Source organism: Taudactylus pleione, unplaced genomic scaffold, assembly GCF_031769625.1.
Source record: "Taudactylus pleione unplaced genomic scaffold, aTauple2 ptg001285l, whole genome shotgun sequence".
NCBI lineage: Eukaryota > Metazoa > Chordata > Amphibia > Anura > Myobatrachidae > Taudactylus > Taudactylus pleione.
This window is the reverse complement of record NW_028285685.1, coordinates 79,862-100,074: the sequence shown is the minus strand read 5'-3', so window position 1 is coordinate 100,074 and position 20,213 is coordinate 79,862. Positions and strand designations below refer to the sequence as shown.

The window sequence follows — 20,213 nt, the reverse complement described above, 5'->3', positions numbered from 1 at the left end:
CGGCAAGGATCTGATGTAATAAGACTATCATGGTATAAGTACAGGCCCTTCAGAACATAAAATGGTGTTATATGCTGATGATGTTTCAATTTCCCTCACTGAACCAGCCCAAGCTCTTAAATCACTCCTTTCTGAAATACAGCAATACTCTCAGCACATACTTTAGAAACCCTGCTGCCATGCACCTGGCATAACAAGAAAATCAAATATCTAAGTGTTTTTCTAACTCACCATCATCACCAGCTATTCCAGGCTAATTTTCCTCGCCTTTAGACAGTATCAAATCTGATCTCCATGAGTGGTCCAGCTATTTCATCTCATGGATAGGCAGAATACAGTCAGGTAAGATGAGTGTTCTTTCTCGGCTCCTGTATCTTTTCCAGGCTCTTCTGATATATATTCCTCTGTATGTTTTTACATTTCTTCAACATCAAACTTTTCACTTATATGGAACCATGAATGCCCACGGATTAGACTTAAATTACTTCAGCTTCCTTCTAGGGATTGAGGTTTGTGTATACTTGACCAGGAAATATTACTATGCAGCTCTCTCATTGTGTGCAGTGGTGTAATACTGATGCGAGGAAGGTCTGGGTGGACATTGAGGCTGAGGAGCTGGCACTGGCCACTGAATCTTCCCTGCTGTGGCTTCGCAGGATTCGACGCCCATGGACAGTAATCTCCCTTCCTGTAGTTTCCTGTGTGGTTAGCTGTTTGGGATTTAGTCAATAAATGCTTTCAACTAGACCCAAGTCCGTCTCATTTGATACCTTTATTTCATAATCCTGCATTCCCCCCTGGTTTGTGTAAATCCTCCTTTACCACCTGGCTATCAGGAAATATTTGTTATTTAAATTATATTACCATGGATGCTAATTTTCCCAAATTTTCTGGACTTCAAAAAAAAAGCGGCGATTCCCTCCAAATATTTATTATGCTTTCTGCAAATTAGGCACTTTCATTCTAAAATGAGTCCTACTCTGACGATCAGTCCTATTTTGAGTCTATTTGTTGGAAACACTCCTCTACCAGAGGTCTAATCTCCAATATTTATGCTTTATTAGATGAAGAAGGCCCTAACCGGGACTCTCATGAATTAGCACAAGACTTAGATCTTGGACATACTATGGATAGTGGAGACTGGACGAAAATCTGGGACTATGCAGCATCTAGTTCTATCTGTGTCAAGATCAAGGAAAATATTTATAAATTACTATATCGGTGGTATATATACCATCTCTATTAAAAACTTTGTTTCCTGAAGGTGCTGGAGGGGTTGTCAGAGCAAGGGCACCTTTCTGCATATTTGGTGGCCCTGTCCAAAACTGGCTGGTATATTGCAAGAGGTTATCAATCTCCTCTCTAACCTATATGACAGGCCTGGCCAACCTGTGGCTCTCCAGCTGTTGTGAAACTACAAGTCCTAGCATGCTTTTCCAGCTGTTCGGTGGGATGGTATGCTGGGACTTGTAGTTTCACAACAGCTGGAGAGCCACAGGTTGGCCAGGCCTGCATATGAGATTACGATTCCTCCTGACCCTAAATACTTCCTCCTACCCTTAAATCTCCCTAAACTCGATATCTAAATAAACTGCTCCGGCACATTGTCTCTGCTGTGACCTGTCAAATAGTAAAATCTCCTATGCAGGCAATCTTAACACGTGTTTGGTATGTTTATAAAGTGGAATATATGAATGCTATAATAAGTCACTCCTCAAAATCCTTTAACAAAATATGGTCCCCCTGGCTGACCTCCCATCATGCTTCTTCTCCATTCAGTACAATATTTTTTTGCTATTATTTTGTTTTTGGGTTTTCTGAAGAGTGACCACCCCCTCCCCCTCTGTCTACTTTTTTTTTCTCTCTCCTTTTGTCCTTTTTTCATTTTCCTTTCTCTCCCCTTCTTCTCAAGTTTCTTTAACTTCCTTTTTCGGACATCTTGCCACACCGTTGGTTTGAGATTGTTGTTTTGCTTTTATATATGTTTCTTAAAAATGGATCACTATATTGTGGTTTGATTTATTTTTGACGTGGTTTTATATGTGTATTATGTATTTTTGAGTTATGTTTGTTCTATATAACTTTGATTCGCTCAATAAAAAGTGCTTAAATAAATATAGTGTCTGATGGTTTTTTACAAAAATGAGACTAAATAATATTTATACTGATCTTTTTTAACCTAAACAGCATTTTATTAACATTTCAGAAAAAGATGAGCACAAGGCTGGTCACAGGTCACAAGTATCTCATCACCCAAAATTTCCAATATAACACAATATAAGTCACATTACAGCCGGATGCCATAACATGCAGAGTGATATAACACAATATAATTCACATTTACAGCCAGATGCCATAACATGCAGAGCAATATAACACAATATAAGTCACATTACAGCCGGATGCCATAACATGCAGAGCAATATAACACAATATAAGTCACATTACAGCCGGATGCCATAACATGCAGCGCAATATAACACAATATGTCACATTACAGTCAGATGCCATAACATGCAGCGCAATATAACACAATATAAGTCACATTACAGCCAGATGCCATAACATGCAGAGCAATATAACACAATATGTCACATTACAGTCAGATGCCATAACATGCAGAGCAATATAACACAATATGTCACATTACAGCCAGATGCCATAAGATGCAGAGCAATATAACACAATATGTCACATTACAGTCAGATGCCATAACATGCAGCGCAATATAACACAATATAAGTCACATTACAGCCAGATGCCATAACATGCAGAGCAATATAACACAATATGTCACATTACAGTCAGATGCCATAACATGCAGACCAATATAACACAATATAAGTCACATTACAGCCAGATGCCATAACATGCAGAGCAATATAACACAATATGTCACATTACAGTCAGATACCATAACATGCAGAGTGATATAACACAATATATAAGTCACATTACAGTCAGATACCATAACATGCAGAGTGATATAACACAATATGTCACATTACAGCCAGATGCCATAACATGCAGAGCAATATAACACAATATGTCACATTACAGCCAGATGCCATAACATGCAGAGCAATATAACACAATATAAGTAACATTACAGCCAGATGCCATAACACGCACAGTGATATAACACAATGGGGCCAAATGTAATAGGTAGTCTGTTTTGGTAAATGGCGAGTTTGGTGCTAACTCGCAATTTTTCACAACTCTCCAATGTAATAGGGTGTCTGTTCACTAAAACACGCATTTTTCAGAGTTACTAAAACTCTCCATTCTCAAACTCGCATCCAGATGTTTTCACATTGAAAACAATCAACTCGCCCAATGTAATAGAGTGTCTGTTTCAGACTCGCAAAAAAAAGATTCCCAAAAGTCCCCAAATAATAGACCTGCTTCAGGCTAGCGAGTACATCCTGAGCAGGTCAGATTAACACAGAAACATGCACATATCCATGAGATATGTACATGTTTCTGTGTGTACTTATGTAAAATGTGTTTAAATAAAAAAACAATGACGTGCACCCCCTCCCCAAAAGCATAACCAGCCCCGGGCTTTATAAAGCCTGTTCTGGTTCTAAAAATACAGGGGCCAAAATGCGTAGGGGGCCCCTGTATATTAAGAACCAGCACAGGGCTTTATTGAGCTGGTCCTGGTTCTGGAAAATCAGGGGACAAAACGAGTAGGGGTCCCCTGAAAATTCCTGAACCAGCACCGAACTCTTTCTAGCGGGGGGATAATGCCACAGCCAGGAAAACCTTTCACCGGTTTCCCCGGCCAAAGCATTATCCCTGACCGCTAGTCAGTCCAGGCCAGGGATCCCTGGGGAGTTGGGTACCCCCCCAATAAAGGGGTACCCCTCTCCAGGGCACCCCAGGCCTAGACTGATAGCCCGGGGCTATCCCCGGCACCCTAGGGCGGTGGGTGCCGGGTTGATAGTGTAAAGTGAAAGTGTAAAATAAAATTTTCCATATTGTCTTTATTTGTAGAACCACAAGTACCAGCAAGCCTCCCCTGCGACATTGTATCATTGATGTAAACCACAAGATTAACATCAATTAATCTTGCGGTTACTATGTAGCGGCTCTCACCATAGACGGGCTATGGGGATTTCTCACCATAGACGTCTAAGGGAGACAGAGGTTGGCCGCATTCAGCTAATCAGGGAGCTGCTCCGACGGAGATGCTCCCTGATTGGCTGGCGGCCCCTGCACTGACGGGGCACACGTGTGCCCCGGTCATTTACGCGGAGCAAAGGTATGTGTACACGCATACCTTTGCTCAGTCCGGCATGGATCGGGGTTTTTTTCGTTTTTTTTTTTTAACCCCTGGATTGCCTACTTGGAGAAGAGGATGTGATCTACGCATAGGAGAGGTGAGTATGGATTTTTTTATTCAGGTACACCCCTATGGATTACTTCGGATAATAGGTGAGTATGTGTGAGTGTGAGTGTGAGTGTATGTTTTATTAAAATTATACTTTCACGGTGTAAGTTTGTTTTTTTACGTATTTCTTTAGTTGTGGAACTACAAGTGCCAGCAGGCCCGTAATGCCCCGCATGCTGGTATTTGTGGTTCTCCAAATACCAGCATGCAGGGGAGGCTTGCTGGTACTTGTGGTTCTACAAATAAAGACAATATGGAAAATTTTATTTTACACTTTCACTTTACACTATCAACCCGGCACCCACCGCCCTAGGGTGCCGGGGATAGCACCGGGCTATCAGTCTAGGCCTGGGGTGCCCTGGAGAGGGGTACCCCTTTATTGGGGGGGTACCCAACTCCCCAGGGATCCCCGGCCTGGACTGACTAGCGGTCAGGGATAATGCTTTGGCCGGGCATTATCCCCCCGCTAGAAAGAGTTCGGTGCTGGTTCAGGATTTTTCAGGGGACCCCTACTCGTTTTGTCCCCTGATTTTCCAGAACCAGGACCAGCTCAACGTTTTTTTAACGCACACAGAAGCCATCACGGATCTCACTGATCTGTGATGGCTTCTCTAAAACTCGCACCTTTTAATGCTACTCGCATTAAAAGGTGTCAGTTTACATAGTCCTAAACTCGCCTGCACTCGCAAATGCAGTAGCCTCGAGCTGAAAAGTTCGCAGGCTATTGAATTTGCGAGTTTCAGTACAAACTCGCACTTTTTAAAAGTGCGAGAAAGTGCGAGTTTGTACTGTTACTAAAACTGACTACCTATTACATTTGGCCCAATATGTCACATTACAGCGAGATGCCATAAGATGCAGTGCGATATAACACAATATAAGTCACATTACAGTCGGATGCCATAACATAACAATAGAACAAAAGTGGATTCCACCTAAATAGGTGTGGTTCTACAAATAAAGACAATATGGAAAATTTTATTTTACACTTTCACTTTACACTATCAACCCGGCACCCACCGCCCTAGGGTGCCGGGGATAGCACCGGGCTATCAGTCTAGGCCTGGGGTGCCCTGGAGAGGGGTACCCCTTTATTGGGGGGGTACCCAACTCCCCAGGGATCCCCGGCCTGGACTGACTAGCGGTCAGGGATAATGCTTTGGCCGGGGAAACCGGTGAAAGGTTTTCTCTGGCTGTGGCATTATCCCCCCGCTAGAAAGAGTTCGGTGCTGGTTCAGGATTTTTCAGGGGACCCCTACTCGTTTTGTCCCCTGATTTTCCAGAACCAGGACCAGCTCAACGTTTTTTTAACGCACACAGAAGCCATCACGGATCTCACTGATCTGTGATGGCTTCTCTAAAACTCGCACCTTTTAATGCTACTCGCATTAAAAGGTGTCAGTTTACATAGTCCTAAACTCGCCTGCACTCGCAAATGCAGTAGCCTCGAGCTGAAAAGTTCGCAGGCTATTGAATTTGCGAGTTTCAGTACAAACTCGCACTTTTTAAAAGTGCGAGAAAGTGCGAGTTTGTACTGTTACTAAAACTGACTACCTATTACATTTGGCCCAATATGTCACATTACAGCGAGATGCCATAAGATGCAGTGCGATATAACACAATATAAGTCACATTACAGTCGGATGCCATAACATAACAATAGAACAAAAGTGGATTCCACCTAAATAGGTAGATGATTAAATATCTGTAGCAACTAAGTATTATTAGCGTGACCTTATGTCACTCCTGGTGGTGGCATCAGCCATGGTTTGTGGGGTTTGTACATCACTCAGTTTGCCTAAAGTTATACTATGTGTCTGTCAATTGCATTGTGACTGGTTCCAGGGTCAAATTATGTACTTGAGGAAGAAGCTCTGACCTGAATAATCTGGGGTTCAGGCTTTACAGTCACTTTCCTCCACCCTAATAAAGCTGGATACACACTGGGTGATATATTGGCCGTTCAATTGAGCATCCGATATGTCGCAACATTGTTTACAGATATATCGCATTGGCTGTGCAGTAGTGCAGATGGGTGATATATATGCAGATATATCGGTGCATCTCTCTGTACGGGTGGACCACTGACCACTCATACACCTGCTGTAGGGACTGACATCGCAGCTGGGTAGGAAAATTCAAATGCCCTCCCATCTGGGGCATCAGGACGATATGTCTAGTGGCTGATCAGTAAGTGTGTATAGTTTATCTGATCGGCAGCTGTGTTGGCAGATCCGTTGGCACAATGTGTACCCAATTTGATGACTAAACTGGGAGGATGTGTACACATTACATAGACTGTACACACAATGTATTACATGGATTGTGCCAAACACAGAGCATTGTATGTGATACACACAGGTGTATCCCTCTGTAGGAGCAATAAGGAACCTCAGTGGTGCTGATGTCTGATATCCATTGCTTCCTCTTGGCACCAGCCATGACTGTTATTACATCACACCCCCACCAGTAATGTCACACACATCCCCTTACTAGCGCCATCATAGACACTATATACATATAACAAGACTATAGCACACATCTATCCCTGAGTGATGACAGCCCATTAATGTAACAAACATAAAATATAAAGTGATACAAAAGGTAGAAGAATAACACTACAAGATATTACACTGCATTTATTACACTATCAGCACATATCATAGCGTCATCCTCTGTGCTCAGGAAAGGGAGCACGGTCTTCCTATAGACACACAAATATACAAAGAGACTACACCCAGAGCGCCAGGGACACCCACATATAGGACAGTCCTTATTCCTCACACTTATGGTGTCGTGGTGATGGTGCCACTAACCAAAGAACAATTTGTGTTTGTCAGTCTCTTCATTTTTGGAAAACAAACCTATGACATCACACTGATCATTTATGACCTCACGTTGCTCTGGGCACCTGGCATCCTAGTTGTGTATCACAGGCTATTATTGCTGGCGCAGAGGAGGCTTATGGCAGGAACTTGTTTAACAGGTATATAGACCAAATGTCCCATTACAAGTCACTATGAATTTACCCCAAGTCCCTTAAGCACGGTCCATGTTCTTCTGCATTCTTTTATGTTGTTTTGGGGAATACAATTCCAAAGTGACTATACACACTAACGTGACATTGAGTGGATATTACCTTGTGAGATGGAAAGTAACAGGACCTAGAAAATACAAAGTGATCAGTAGCACAAACCATGCCAGCTCAGCCCTTTATATAACAAAAATAAATGTGAGAAGAGGAGATTGAAGAGCCCATTTCTGGAAAAAAATATTATGCACAAGATTCGCTCTTTAGATAAAATATTTCCCTCTCAAAGTTTCCCAATTAAATGTGTGTGAATATTATCCCACAAGATCTGACTTATGTAATTTCTCTCAATCAGAGCATGAAAATGGTTTCTCACCTCTATGAGTTTTCTGATGTGTAACAAGAGATGATTTTTGCGTAAAACATTTCCCACACTCAGAGCATGGAAATGGCTTCTCACCTGTGTGACTTCTCTGATGTGTAACAAGATGTGATTTCTCTGTGAAACATCTCCCACACTCAGGACATAGAAATGGTTTCTCACCTGTATGAATTCTATGATGTTTAACAAGATCTGATTTTAGTGTAAAACATCTCCCACACTCAGAGCATGGAAATGGTTTCTCACCTGTGTGACATCTCTGATGTCTAACAAGATATGATTTATGTGTAAAACATTTCTCACACTCAGAACATGAAAATGGCCTCTCACCTGTGTGAGTTCTCTCGTGTACATGAAGAGCCGATTTGTTTCTAAAACATTTGTCACACTCAGAGCATGGAAATGGCTTCTCACCTGTGTGAGTTCTCTTATGTATAACAAGATGTGATTTCTGTGTAAAACATTTCCCACACTCAGGACATGAAAATGGCCTCTTACCTGTGTGAGTTCTCTTGTGTACATGAAGAGCCGATTTGTTTCTAAAACATTTGTCACACTCAGAACATGGAAATGGCTTCTCACCTGTGTGAGTTCTCTCATGTATAACAAGATGTGATTTGTTTCTAAAACCTTTCCCACACTCAGGACATGAAAATGGCTTCACATGTATATTAGCTGGCTGATGGGCAATAAGCCTTGTTCTCTTTGTAGAACATGTGGCATCTATATTATTGGGAAATATATTATCTGCTTTAAGAGCTGTAATAGATGTACTGATATCTGAGTTATCAGGAGAACATGACACATCAGAAGGGTGAGATGACATATCTGTACTGTGGAGAACTTGAGAATCTCGTCTGATGTCATCTTTTATTGCAGAATCTGGAGATATAATTAGATGGTCCTGTGATATATTCCATCTGTTACATCCATCTGTTGGGAATATAGTAAATGTACAGTAATATGAATGTTTTAACGAAATAAGATAGAAAAATATTTTAAAACGTTCAAAGGTACAATTTGAAACTGACATTTTAAAATGTACGATATAAATATATATACAAACACCTTATATATATATATATATATATATATATATAATGTAAGGTGCATATTAAAATATAACGTGCATGTGCCGAAGGTTCCAGATGTGCACTATCCATGAGATGCAATGAAAGAAAAGTTAATTCTTACCACACTTGTGTAACAGTCACATTACCACACTTGTGTAATAGTCACATTACCACGCCTGTCTAATAGTCACATTACCACACTTGTGTAACAGTCACATTACCACACTTGTGTAATAGTCACATTACCACGCCTGTCTAATAGTCACATTACCACACTTGTGTAATAGTCACATTACCACACTTAAAAGTCACATTACCACACTTGTGTAATAGTCACATTACCACACTTATTTATTTATTATATTTATTTATTAACAGTTTCTTATATAGCACAGCATATTCCGTTGCGCTTTACAATTGTAAACATTAATAGAACAAAACTGGGTAATAACAGACAGACATAGAGGTAAGAGGGCCCTGCTCGCAAGCTTACAATCTATAGGGAAATAGGCATTGATACACAAGGATAGGTGCTATATATTGCATTTTGGTCCAGCCAGAATGCACAGTTTCTTGGTGGGCTGCATGATCCATTCACACCGGAATGTCGGCCAAATGTCATGAGGATGTGAGAGAAAGACAATGTGTGAGGTTGTGTGTGGACTGTGAAAGGGGATGTAATTAGATATGGAGGCTATGAAGGTTATGTGGGTGGTTCTGGGATCTGATAAGCTTGCCTGAAGAGGTGAGTTTTCAGTGATCGCTTGAAGGATTGGAGACTAGAGGAAAGTCGTATTGTGCCTGGTAAGGCATTCCATAGAGTGGGTGCAGCCCGAAGAAAGTCATGTAACTGTGAGTGGGAGCAAGTAATGCATGGGGATGAGAGACGCAAATCTTGTGCTGAGCGGAGAGGTCGGGTAGGGAGATATTTTGAGATGAGTGAAGAGATGTATGTTGGTGTGGTTTGGTTAATAGTCTTATGTGTAAGTAAGAGTATTTTGTATTGAATACGGTAGAAAACCGGCAACCAATGGAGGGTCTGACAGAGCGGGCCAGCAGACGATGAACGTTTGGCAAGGAAGATAAGCCTTGCAGCTGCATTCATAATTGATTGTAATTAGTCACAATACCACACCTGTGTAATAGTCACATTACCACGCCTGTGTAATAGTCACATTAAGGCTCTGCATGTTCTCTGTACATTTATAGAATTAGTTTTTGTTCTGGGTCTGCATGAGACTCACAGTATTGAAGAGCTGGGCCCTGTATTTATTAGTGTTGTAGTAACAGTACTTAAGTGATTGCTAAATTGGGAAAATTGTATTAATAATATGTTGATTTTAATGTTGCTTTATAGTGTGCTATTGTAGGTTAAGGTTTTATATCCTCTAAACAAATGCACTGATAAACTTAGTACATATAAAATCTTGTGCTAATGAAAGTCCCTTTATGTTAGGGCACACCCAGGGATCTACATAAACTCCTAGAGTCTAGCTAGAAAGGTCATCCCCTATAGCAACCACATTTCCCGTCAGTGATCGCGTTGAGCGAAAAAAATTAGTGGGTCCTTGGGACCCTTCTCTCTTTAAAAAATTGGGGTCCTATTCCCCTTTTTCTGGGTGCCATCCCATATTATGGTACAATGCTGGGAGAAGATAGCAGTTGGGGTAGAGGGGGTTAAAGGTAAGCAGTAGTTGGGGTAGAGCTGGAGATAGAGGCAATGAAAAGTAGGGGGTAAGGGCAGGCAGTGTTGGGGGCAGGGAGGAGGTAAGTGCAGACAGCAGTTGGGAAAGTGCTGGGGGGCAAGGATGGAGCTAGCGGGAGACAGTGCTAGGGGGGTAAGGGTAGAAATCAGCTGGGACAGCATTGGAGCAAGGAGGTGGTTAGGGGCAGACAGTACTTGAGACAGTGCTGTCGGGGTAGGGAGGAGGTAGATAGCAGCTAGGACAGTACTGGGGTGCAAGGATTACGTTAGGGGCAGATAGTAATGGGGGTAGGGAGGGGCAAGGGTGGATAGCAGCAGGGCAGGTCTGAGGGACAAGGATGGGGTTAGGTTAGGAGTAGGAAAGGGGTAAGGGTAGATAGCAGCTGGGGCAGTACTGGAGGGAGGGGGGTATGGACAGATAGTAGCTGGGGTAAGAAGGTTCTTAGGAACAGGCAGTACTAGGGGTATGCTCTAAGGTACTGCAGGCACAGGGGACACACATCTACACATCCCTACTATACAGGGTCACAGCCATAAGCCTAACGTCTCTCCAGGCACAGATGCAAGGCAGGGGAGTGTAGGCAGGCATGGAGTGTCACGGTGGTTCGCTGCCCATACACAAAGCACACATCATGGAGCAGTGACAGAGAGCAGTGCTTACCTTTGCGGAGGAGGAGGGTGGCTGCACCGCATTGGGTGAGTCAGGACAGTCACTGCAGCATAGGTACATGCTGCTGGCGGCAGCTACCGGGGTCAGCGCTCCCTGTAGAGGATGCAGAGACACCGCTGGAGACTGACCTGAGCTGGAGGAAAGAGACCAGCAGATCGATGCGCTGCTCTGGCAGGCTCAGAGAGGGGGAGGAAGACACTGCAGGCTGCGATTGGCTGAAGAGACAAAGCCAGTGATTGGCTGGGGAAACAGGTAGCGAGTGATTGGCTAGAGGCGCTGCTGCTTCTTCCGGGGAGTGGGCGGAGCCTGGCAGTCCCAGTGTCTGGCTGGTTGGAGCTGCCTGGAGATTGGGGAGGGGTGGGGAGTAGATGAGGAAACTCCGCTGGCGGCTATTGGTTGTGAGGACGGCCGCCGGCGACAATTAGCTGCACACAGCGCGTCCTAGGGATCCCACTTAGTTTTAAAAATTGGGTCCCCAACAGCATGTAGCACGTAAAACTGTTATATAGCGCGTATTTTGCGATCCCTGCCCATAGAGATTTATATTCTCACAGGTACTTGGATGTCCCCGGGTCTTACACTCAAGATAGTAAGAGCTTATGTTGGAAACCAGGTGGCAGCAGAGAGTAAACTGAAGCGGGAAACAGGGTGCAATGAAACCGGAGCCAGGTGTCTAGTACTGAAAACTAGGAAGCAGTAGCTGAGACCAGGGTCAGCAAACGGGCAAAGAATGAACCAGGTACTAAGTTGGAAGGTCAGGAAATCAGGACAAGAGGCAGGTCAGGAGCCAGGGACAGGGTGCAGGAAGGTCCGGATGTTTAGGAACAAGCAGGGGACACACAAAAAGGCAAGAACAGATGCAGGGGAGTCAGGATTCCAGTAACAGACAGGAGGTTTCAGGGAGCAGGTCAGCATCAATGGCATACAGGACACTATAACCGTCAGTGAGGTTATGTCTTCACTGCCTCTCACCTAAGCAGACACCCAATCAGCATGCCCGCTGGGACAAGCCCCATAATATGTGTAAATGCACTACAGCTGCCGGTCAGTAAAGAGTAACAGTCAGACAACAGCCGGGACCAGAAGGCAGTGCACCTGATGTGATGACATCATGGAGCGTCCCAGTAGCAACGACAGGAACAAGGCAGTGTGATATACAGTACTGTGCAAAAGTTTTAGGCAGGTGTGGAAAAAAACCTGGAAAGTAAGAATGCTTTAAAAAATAGAAGTGTTAATAGTTTCTTTTTTTATCAATCATCAAAATGCAAAGTGAATGAACAGAAGAGAAATCAAAATCAAATCAATAGTTAGTGTGACCACCCTTTGCCTTCAAAACAGCATCAGTTCTTCTAGGTACACTTGCACAAAGTCAGGGATTATGTAGGATTATAGTCCGGTGAATGATTAAGCAATCATAGCAACAGGTGATAATGATCATCATTTTCATATGTAGGTTGAAACACAGTCATTAACTGAAAAATAAACAGCTGTGTAGGAGGCTTAAAAGTGGGTGAGGAACAGCTTAACTCTGCTACCAAGGTGAAGTTGTGGAAGACAGTTTCATGTCACAGGTCGCACATCATGGCAAGACTGAGCACAGCAACAAGACACAAGTCACATAAGCAAGGTCTCTTCCAGGCGAAGCAGGAGTATAATAGCGGCAGTTGGCTCCTGATGTATGAGATACACCAGAGAGTGTGGGGAGGAGACTGGTCAAATCTCAGGGCTGGTAACACACAGTGACATGATGTGAGGGGGAGAGCAGTAGTATAATAGGGGCAGATGGCTCCTGATGTATGAGATACACCAGAGAGTGTGGGGAGGAGACTGGTCAGATCTGTGGGCTGGTAACACACAGTGACATGATGTGAGGAGGAGAGCAGGAGTATAATAGCGGCAGTTGGCTCCTGATGTATGAGATACACCAGAGAGTGTGGGGAGGAGACTGGTCAAATCTCAGGGCTGGTAACACACAGTGACATGATGTGAGGGGGAGAGCAGTAGTATAATAGGGGCAGATGGCTCCTGATGTATGAGATACACCAGAGAGTGTGGGGAGGAGACTGGTCAGATCTGTGGGCTGGTAACACACAGTGACATGATGTGAGGAGGAGAGCAGGAGTATAATAGCGGCAGTTGGCTCCTGATGTATGAGATACACCAGAGAGTGTGGGGAGGAGACTGGTCAAATCTCAGGGCTGGTAACACACAGTGACATGATGTGAGGGGGAGAGCAGTAGTATAATAGGGGCTGATGGCTCCTGACTCCCCAACTGTGCAGATCAATTTCTCTAATTAGTTTGTACTGTCAGAGGAGTGTGTAGGATAAGAGATTGTTGTTGTTACTGGAGAAGGAGAATATGTGACTTTATTACTCACCTGTGCTGATATCTATAGAGATTTCCTTCTCCTTACACTGCTCATCACATCTCACATACGTCTCTTCTTCTCCCTCTATATCTTCTACCATTATATCAGTCACATACGTCTCTTCTTCTCCCTCTATATCTTCAGCCTTATTATCAGTCACATACGTCTCTTCTTCTCCCTCTATATCTTCTACCATTATATCAGCCACATACATCTCTTCTTCTCCCTCTATATCTTCTGCCAGATCTTCAATCTAAATGACACATAAAATAATAACACCTAAATCCATCGAGAGTAAACAGCACAAAATGAGTATATTAGACACACAGATTGGGGATACCATAAATCCCAACTACCTGATGCTCCTGTGGGATCCTTCGATTCTCTTCTGTACAATCCTGTGAATAAAGAGGATGGGGACATCTCTCTGGGGTATTTCTGTTACTGGGTCCATCTGTAGGAGACACACAGTGACTGAGTACATTGTATATGTGTGATTATCAGGAGATGTGTGTATATAGGAGGCCTCCATACCTGCCCTCCCCTATACAGTAAATTAGTTTCCTCTTCAGGGCCGTAACTAGGGTAGTGCGACCTGTGCCATGGCACAGGACACCGCAGGGCAAGGGGCACTATTTAGGTCTGTCCATTTTCTGTTTATTATCATTCTCACTTGCAGCTTCCTCTTCTTTTATCCCCAGCAGTTCCTGGCCTCCCCAATCTCTTCCCTGGCCCTTCCCCATGAGGCCATGGCCCTTTCTCTGGTGCATTTCTTATATCCCTATTTGAAAAATAATGGGGGGGGCACCAAAGCTTTTTCTGGCACAGGGCACTAAAAAGTCTGGTTACGTCCTCTTACCCAGTGATGTGAGGGGCCGGTGATTCTCCATCATCACGTCCTTGTACAGACCCCTGTGTTCCTCTATATACTCCCCCTCCTGCATGGAGACATAGACAGTGACATCCTGACACCTTATAGGAACCTGACACACACAATGATACAGTCATCACCCAGACACATCCCCTGGTGTTACTGTATAATGTCCCATTCCCAGCAGTCACCTCTCCAGTCATCAGCCAGACACATCCCCTAGTATTACAGTATAATGTCCCATTCCCAGCAGTCACCTCTCCATTCAGCAGCTGAATGATCTTGTTATCGAGTTCCAGGATGTTCTGATCATTGTTTCTCTCATGTATCAGTGAGTGAGGTGGAGGCACCGTGATTTGGCTCTGGGTCGTGCTGAGTCCTCCTGACCCATGGGTATGGCTGCTGGGTGTCTTATGCTCACCAGATGTCTTCTTCACTACTGTGTAATCCTGTGTATTGGGGGAGAGGAAGTACCAAGGTGCTCATTACCTAATCGCTGGAGGAGCAAACTTGGACACTGATTGCTAATTGCTTGCCATATTCTATTTCAAGGGAGTCCAGTTCCAAAGCAGTGATAAGTGATGTAACTGTGACACTCCCATGTCATGTCCCTGTATTATTACTATAGATATGTGATATCACTGTGAGACTGTCAGATCCCCTCACCTTCCCAGTCATGTCCCTGTATTAATACTATATAAATAAGTGATGTCACTGTGACACTCCTAGATTCCCTCACCAGCCAAAAGTCATGTCCTTATATTACTATATATATAATTGATGTCACTGTTACAGTCCCAGACCCCCTCACCTCCCCAGTCATGTCATTTTATTATTACTATATATATGTGATGTCACTGTGACCCTCCCAGATCCCCTCCCCAGTCATGTCCCTGAATTATTACTGTAGATACAGTGACACTCCCAGATTCCCCTACCCTCCTCAGTCATATCCCTGTATTAATACTATAGATAGAATTAATGTCACTGGGACACTCCCAGATCCCCTCACCTCCCCAGTCATGTCCCTGTATTAGTACTATAGATATAAGTGATGTCACTGTGACACTCCCAGACCCTATCACCTCCCCAGTCATGTCCCTGTATTAGTACTATAGATATAAGTGATGTCACTGTGACACTCCCAGATCCTCTCACCTCCCCAGTCATGTCCCTGTATTATTACTATAGATATAAGTGATGTCACTGTGACACTCCCAGATCCTCTCACCTCCCCAGTCATGTCCCTGTATTATTACTATAGATATAAGTGATGTCACTGTGACACTCCCAGACCCTCTCACCTCCCCAGTCATGTCCCTGTATTAGTACTATAGATATAAGTGATGTCACTGTGACACTCCCAGACCCTCTCACCTCCCCAGTCATGTCCCTGTATTAGTACTATAGATATAAGTGATGTCACTGTGACACTCCCAGACCCTCTCACCTCCCCAGTCATGTCCCTGTATTAGTACTATAGATATAAGTGATGTCACTGTGACACTCCCAGACCCTCTCACCTCCCCAGTCATGTCCCTGTATTATTACTATAGAGATAAGTGATGTCACTGTGACACTCCCAGACCCTCTCACCTCCCCTGTCAGCAGGTAGATAATCTCCAGGGTGAGATTTAGTATTCTCTCAGTCATGTAACTCCTGTCCGTGTCCATCCTCAATGATCAGTGACTCATACAGGACACGTCTCTCACTTGACTTCTAATTGAAGAGTCTCTGGTTTTTTAGGAGTCTATAAATAAATAAAATAATTATAATAAATATTACAGAGTACATGTAAAATATTCAATCAAGAAACACTGAGTAACCAATTAGCCCTCCTCTCTTTCCTGAGACATATCAGACATCTGATAGGGATCATTAACAGGGCATGTTTTCCATATATCCTTACAGGTGCCCTTTTTCCCGATTGACATTCTAAACCGTCCACAGGTGGTGCTAATTATCATTATGTGATTCTGTGACTATACCTGGAAAACATGCACTGTTCTGAGGACTGGTGCTGGGAAATGCTGGTCCCCTACACACATGGTAGTAAGAGAGAAAGTGCGGAGCGCAAAGGGAGCTCCAAACAGGTTGGCGATAATTATCTCATTGGTGATTTTGTGAGGAGACACGGAAAACATGCACTGTCATGGATCCCTGAGGACAATGACGGCGCTGGGAAACGCTGGTCCCCCACACACAGGATAAAAGTGCGTGGAGCAGAGTGAGCTCCAAACAGGTTGGTGATAATTATCTCACTGGTGATTCTGTGAGACCTGGAAAACATGCACTGTTATGGTTCCCTGAGGACTGTTGCTGGGAAACGCTAGTCACTACACACAGGGCAGTAAGAGAGAAAGAGAGCTCCAAACAGGTTGGTAATAATTAGAGAAATGAAAAGAAAGCCTCAGACAGGTGAGGACTCAGCAGGACCTATTACAGAGGACGTCTGTGCATCTTATGCATCACCCGGTGTACACTATGGTGTCTCTGTTTATTCTATCACTTCCACACTAATAACCACTTCCTGAGGATACTGACTGCCATATACAGCTGATACATTCTGTATGGGGGGGGTCCGCGTGTGCCGGACACCTCCCTTTATCTATAGTCTGTTACCCACCGAGTAGTTTCTGCTCCACCTGTATTATATGTAACACTAATAACCACCTACTGAGGGTACTGACCACCAGCTACAGCTGCTACGTTCTGTAAGGGGGGTCTGAGTGCACCGGACACCTCCCTATCTCTATAGTCTCTTACCCACTGAGCAGTGTCTGCTCCACCTTTATTATACGTAACACTGATATCTGATCCACCCGTATTACATGTAACACTAATAACCACCTACTGAGGGTACTGACCACCAGCTACAGCTGATAAGTTCTGTATGGGGGGGTCTGAGTGCGCCGGACACCTCTCTTTGTCTCTAGTGTTACCCACCAAGCAGCGACTGCTCCAGCTGTATTATATGTAACACCAGGGTCTGCTCCACCTGTACTGTATGTAACACAAAGGTCTGCTCCATCTGTATAATATGTAACACTAATAACCACCTACTGAGGGTACTTACCGCCAGCTACAGCTGATACGTTCTGTATGGGGGGTCTGAGTGCTCCTTGACACCTCCCTTTCTCTATAGTCTGTTACCCACCAAGCAGCGACTGCTCCAGCTGTATTATAGTAACACCAGGGTCTGCTCCACCTCTATTATACAATCACTGTTGTCTGCTCCACCTGTATTATATGTAAAAATTGTGTCTGATCTACCTGTATGATAATACAGCACCAGAGATTGCTCCACCTGTATTATATGTAACACTAGGCTCTGATCCACCTGTATTATATGTAACACCAGGGTCTGATCCACCTGAACTTTATGTAACACTAATATCTGATCTACCTGTATTATATGTAACACCAGGGTTTGCTTCACCTCTATTACATGTAACACCAAGGTCTGCACCACCTGTATTATATGAAACACAAGGGTCTGCTCCACCTGCATTACATGTACACACCAATCGTGCTGAGGCCCTGATTCAGAGTGCTCGCTCTGAATCAGGGCCGTCCCTCTGAATTTAAGAGCGGCCTCCTGGCCGCTCGCATAGCTGTGGGTGACCACCCACAGATATAGCGAGCGGGCAAAATTGCGACGAGACCCTTGCGGTAGGGTCTCGCTGCCGCAAGCCCAGGAGTGCTTTTGGCTCTATCAGAGCCAAAAGCACTCCCACTGACATCACTAGTGATGTCAGTGATGTCACAAACGCCTCATCCTGACACTTGGAGTCGCCTCCGTCGTGCGCATGCGCACTTGGCCAACATTGACCCGCTTGCGAGCGTTCAGCGCTCGCAAGCGGGTCTTAATTAGGCCCTGAGTGTGGTTTAATGCAAAGGGTTCGTTACCGGTCTGGTCTATCCCTTGGTTCCTGTCAGTAGTTACTAATTACAGGCAACAAAAGTGTTTTACCAAGGAAATATATACACAATGCAGGATTTATTGGCAGTAGATAACAATATGAGTAGTATCCAGTTAACAACAATGGATGCAATTCGGCAATTAAAGATACAATTGATTACACACACACTTTAAGCAGTAAACTTTACAACGAGATCCATAATTTTTATTAAAACGGGAACGCTGGAACCTTGGATCGGGTTTTACCCTTCATCAGGCTGTTGATAAAAGGGTTAATACATATATGCTAACTACAATGCTACAAGATAAATTAGCAATAAAAGAGAAAACAATCACTCCTCGTTTGTTTGTGCACAATATAATAGTAAATGGTTACCACTGCATGCAAGGGTTGATCTACAGTGTATCCAATGTGTGTAATACTGTTTGCAAACGTTGCCCGGGTTTAATGTTGAATTGGCTGTTGAAAAGTTTCTAGCACTACTTCAATCTGAACTGACACTTGTGACTACCAAGTGACAAAGTTCAGGTCTCCTGTCTTTTACCTGTCCTTAAGAAACTTCCTGACAGAAGCTGATGAAATTAGCGGCTGTAAACTCCTAAAGGAGAGGCGTCTTTAGAGAGGAGGCCCGTGTGCATCCCCAGACACGGGCCTCCTTCTCTCACTCCGGTGGCCGACTGATGCGGCTGGCCGGCCACCGCAGAGCCAATAGACTCTGGGCACTAGAGTGTGCCCAGGGTCTATTGCGCATACACAGATTGCCGGCGAAATGGCGCGGCCACCATTTTCCCTACGATCTCCTCACAGCGCATGCGCAAAATGCCGGAGAAATGGCTGCAGCAGCCATTTTCCCGGTGTTTGAACTGCGCTGGGAAACCCAACGCGGGACTTCGGAGAGGTAACTACTACAAAGTATGGGTACAGGGTGTGCACCCCTGCACCCATTATATATACACCCCTGTCCTAAAGCGATATCACATTCTCCTCTAAGGTCACTGCAACAAGATTTATTCCTGACTCCCTATGTGTCCGGGCTAATTTGATTGGTTACAGCTTTCACGGGCTAACAGTACTTTTACCTCTTTCTATCCCTACAGCTGCATTAGGGGGAAGTACAGCTGATACGGAACATGTAAGGACATGAGGAAGAATGAGGGTCTGTGTGTGACAGTTATACTGCTTTGTAACCCGTCAGAGATTAGTCACTCACTGAAACTGTCGGCTGAAGTGTAGGGCGGATGTGCAGCTCTGTGATAGGAACTTTATTACAGACCTCTTGATGCTCCGGGTCTCCTGAATCAGGTATCTGGCTCTGAAGGAGTCACTGCTCTGCTCACCGTCATTCACTTTCCTCAGTGATCTTGTATGGATAGTATTACTATGTATATACTATGTGTCTGTCAATTGCATTGTGACTGGTTCCAGGGTCAAATTATGTACTTGAGGAAGAAGCTCTGACCTGAATAATCTGGGGTTCAGGCTTTACAGTCACTTTCCTCCACCCTAATAAAGCTGGATACACACTGGGTGATATATTGGCCGTTCAATTGAGCATCCGATATGTCGCAACATTGTTTACAGATATATCGCATTGGCTGTGCAGTAGTGCAGATGGGTGATATATATGCAGATATATCGGTGCATCTCTCTGTACGGGTGGACCACTGACCACTCATACACCTGCTGTAGGGACTGACATCGCAGCTGGGTAGGAAAATTCAAATGCCCTCCCATCTGGGGCATCAGGACGATATGTCTAGTGGCTGATCAGTAAGTGTGTATAGTTTATCT

At 44.1% G+C, this 20,213-nt stretch overlaps 1 protein-coding gene across 1 annotated transcript in view; it reads right to left on the bottom strand.

Annotated features, from left to right (window-relative positions):
- LOC148443391 (uncharacterized) overlaps nt 1–16,222 on the bottom strand; it is an 89,136-nt gene extending 72,914 nt beyond the window's left edge. The window contains exons 1-6 of the mRNA XM_088462892.1: nt 16,095–16,222; nt 14,756–14,947; nt 14,487–14,565; nt 13,984–14,081; nt 13,637–13,880; nt 7,786–8,742 (exon numbers count right to left, since the gene is read on the bottom strand). Coding sequence (XP_088319018.1) covers nt 7,786–8,742; nt 13,637–13,880; nt 13,984–14,081; nt 14,487–14,565; nt 14,756–14,947; nt 16,095–16,172 — 1,648 coding nt within the window. The 5' untranslated portion in view covers nt 16,173–16,222. The remainder of the gene's footprint in view (nt 1–7,785; nt 8,743–13,636; nt 13,881–13,983; nt 14,082–14,486; nt 14,566–14,755; nt 14,948–16,094) is intronic.
- Nucleotides 16,223–20,213: the final 3,991 nt, after the last annotated feature.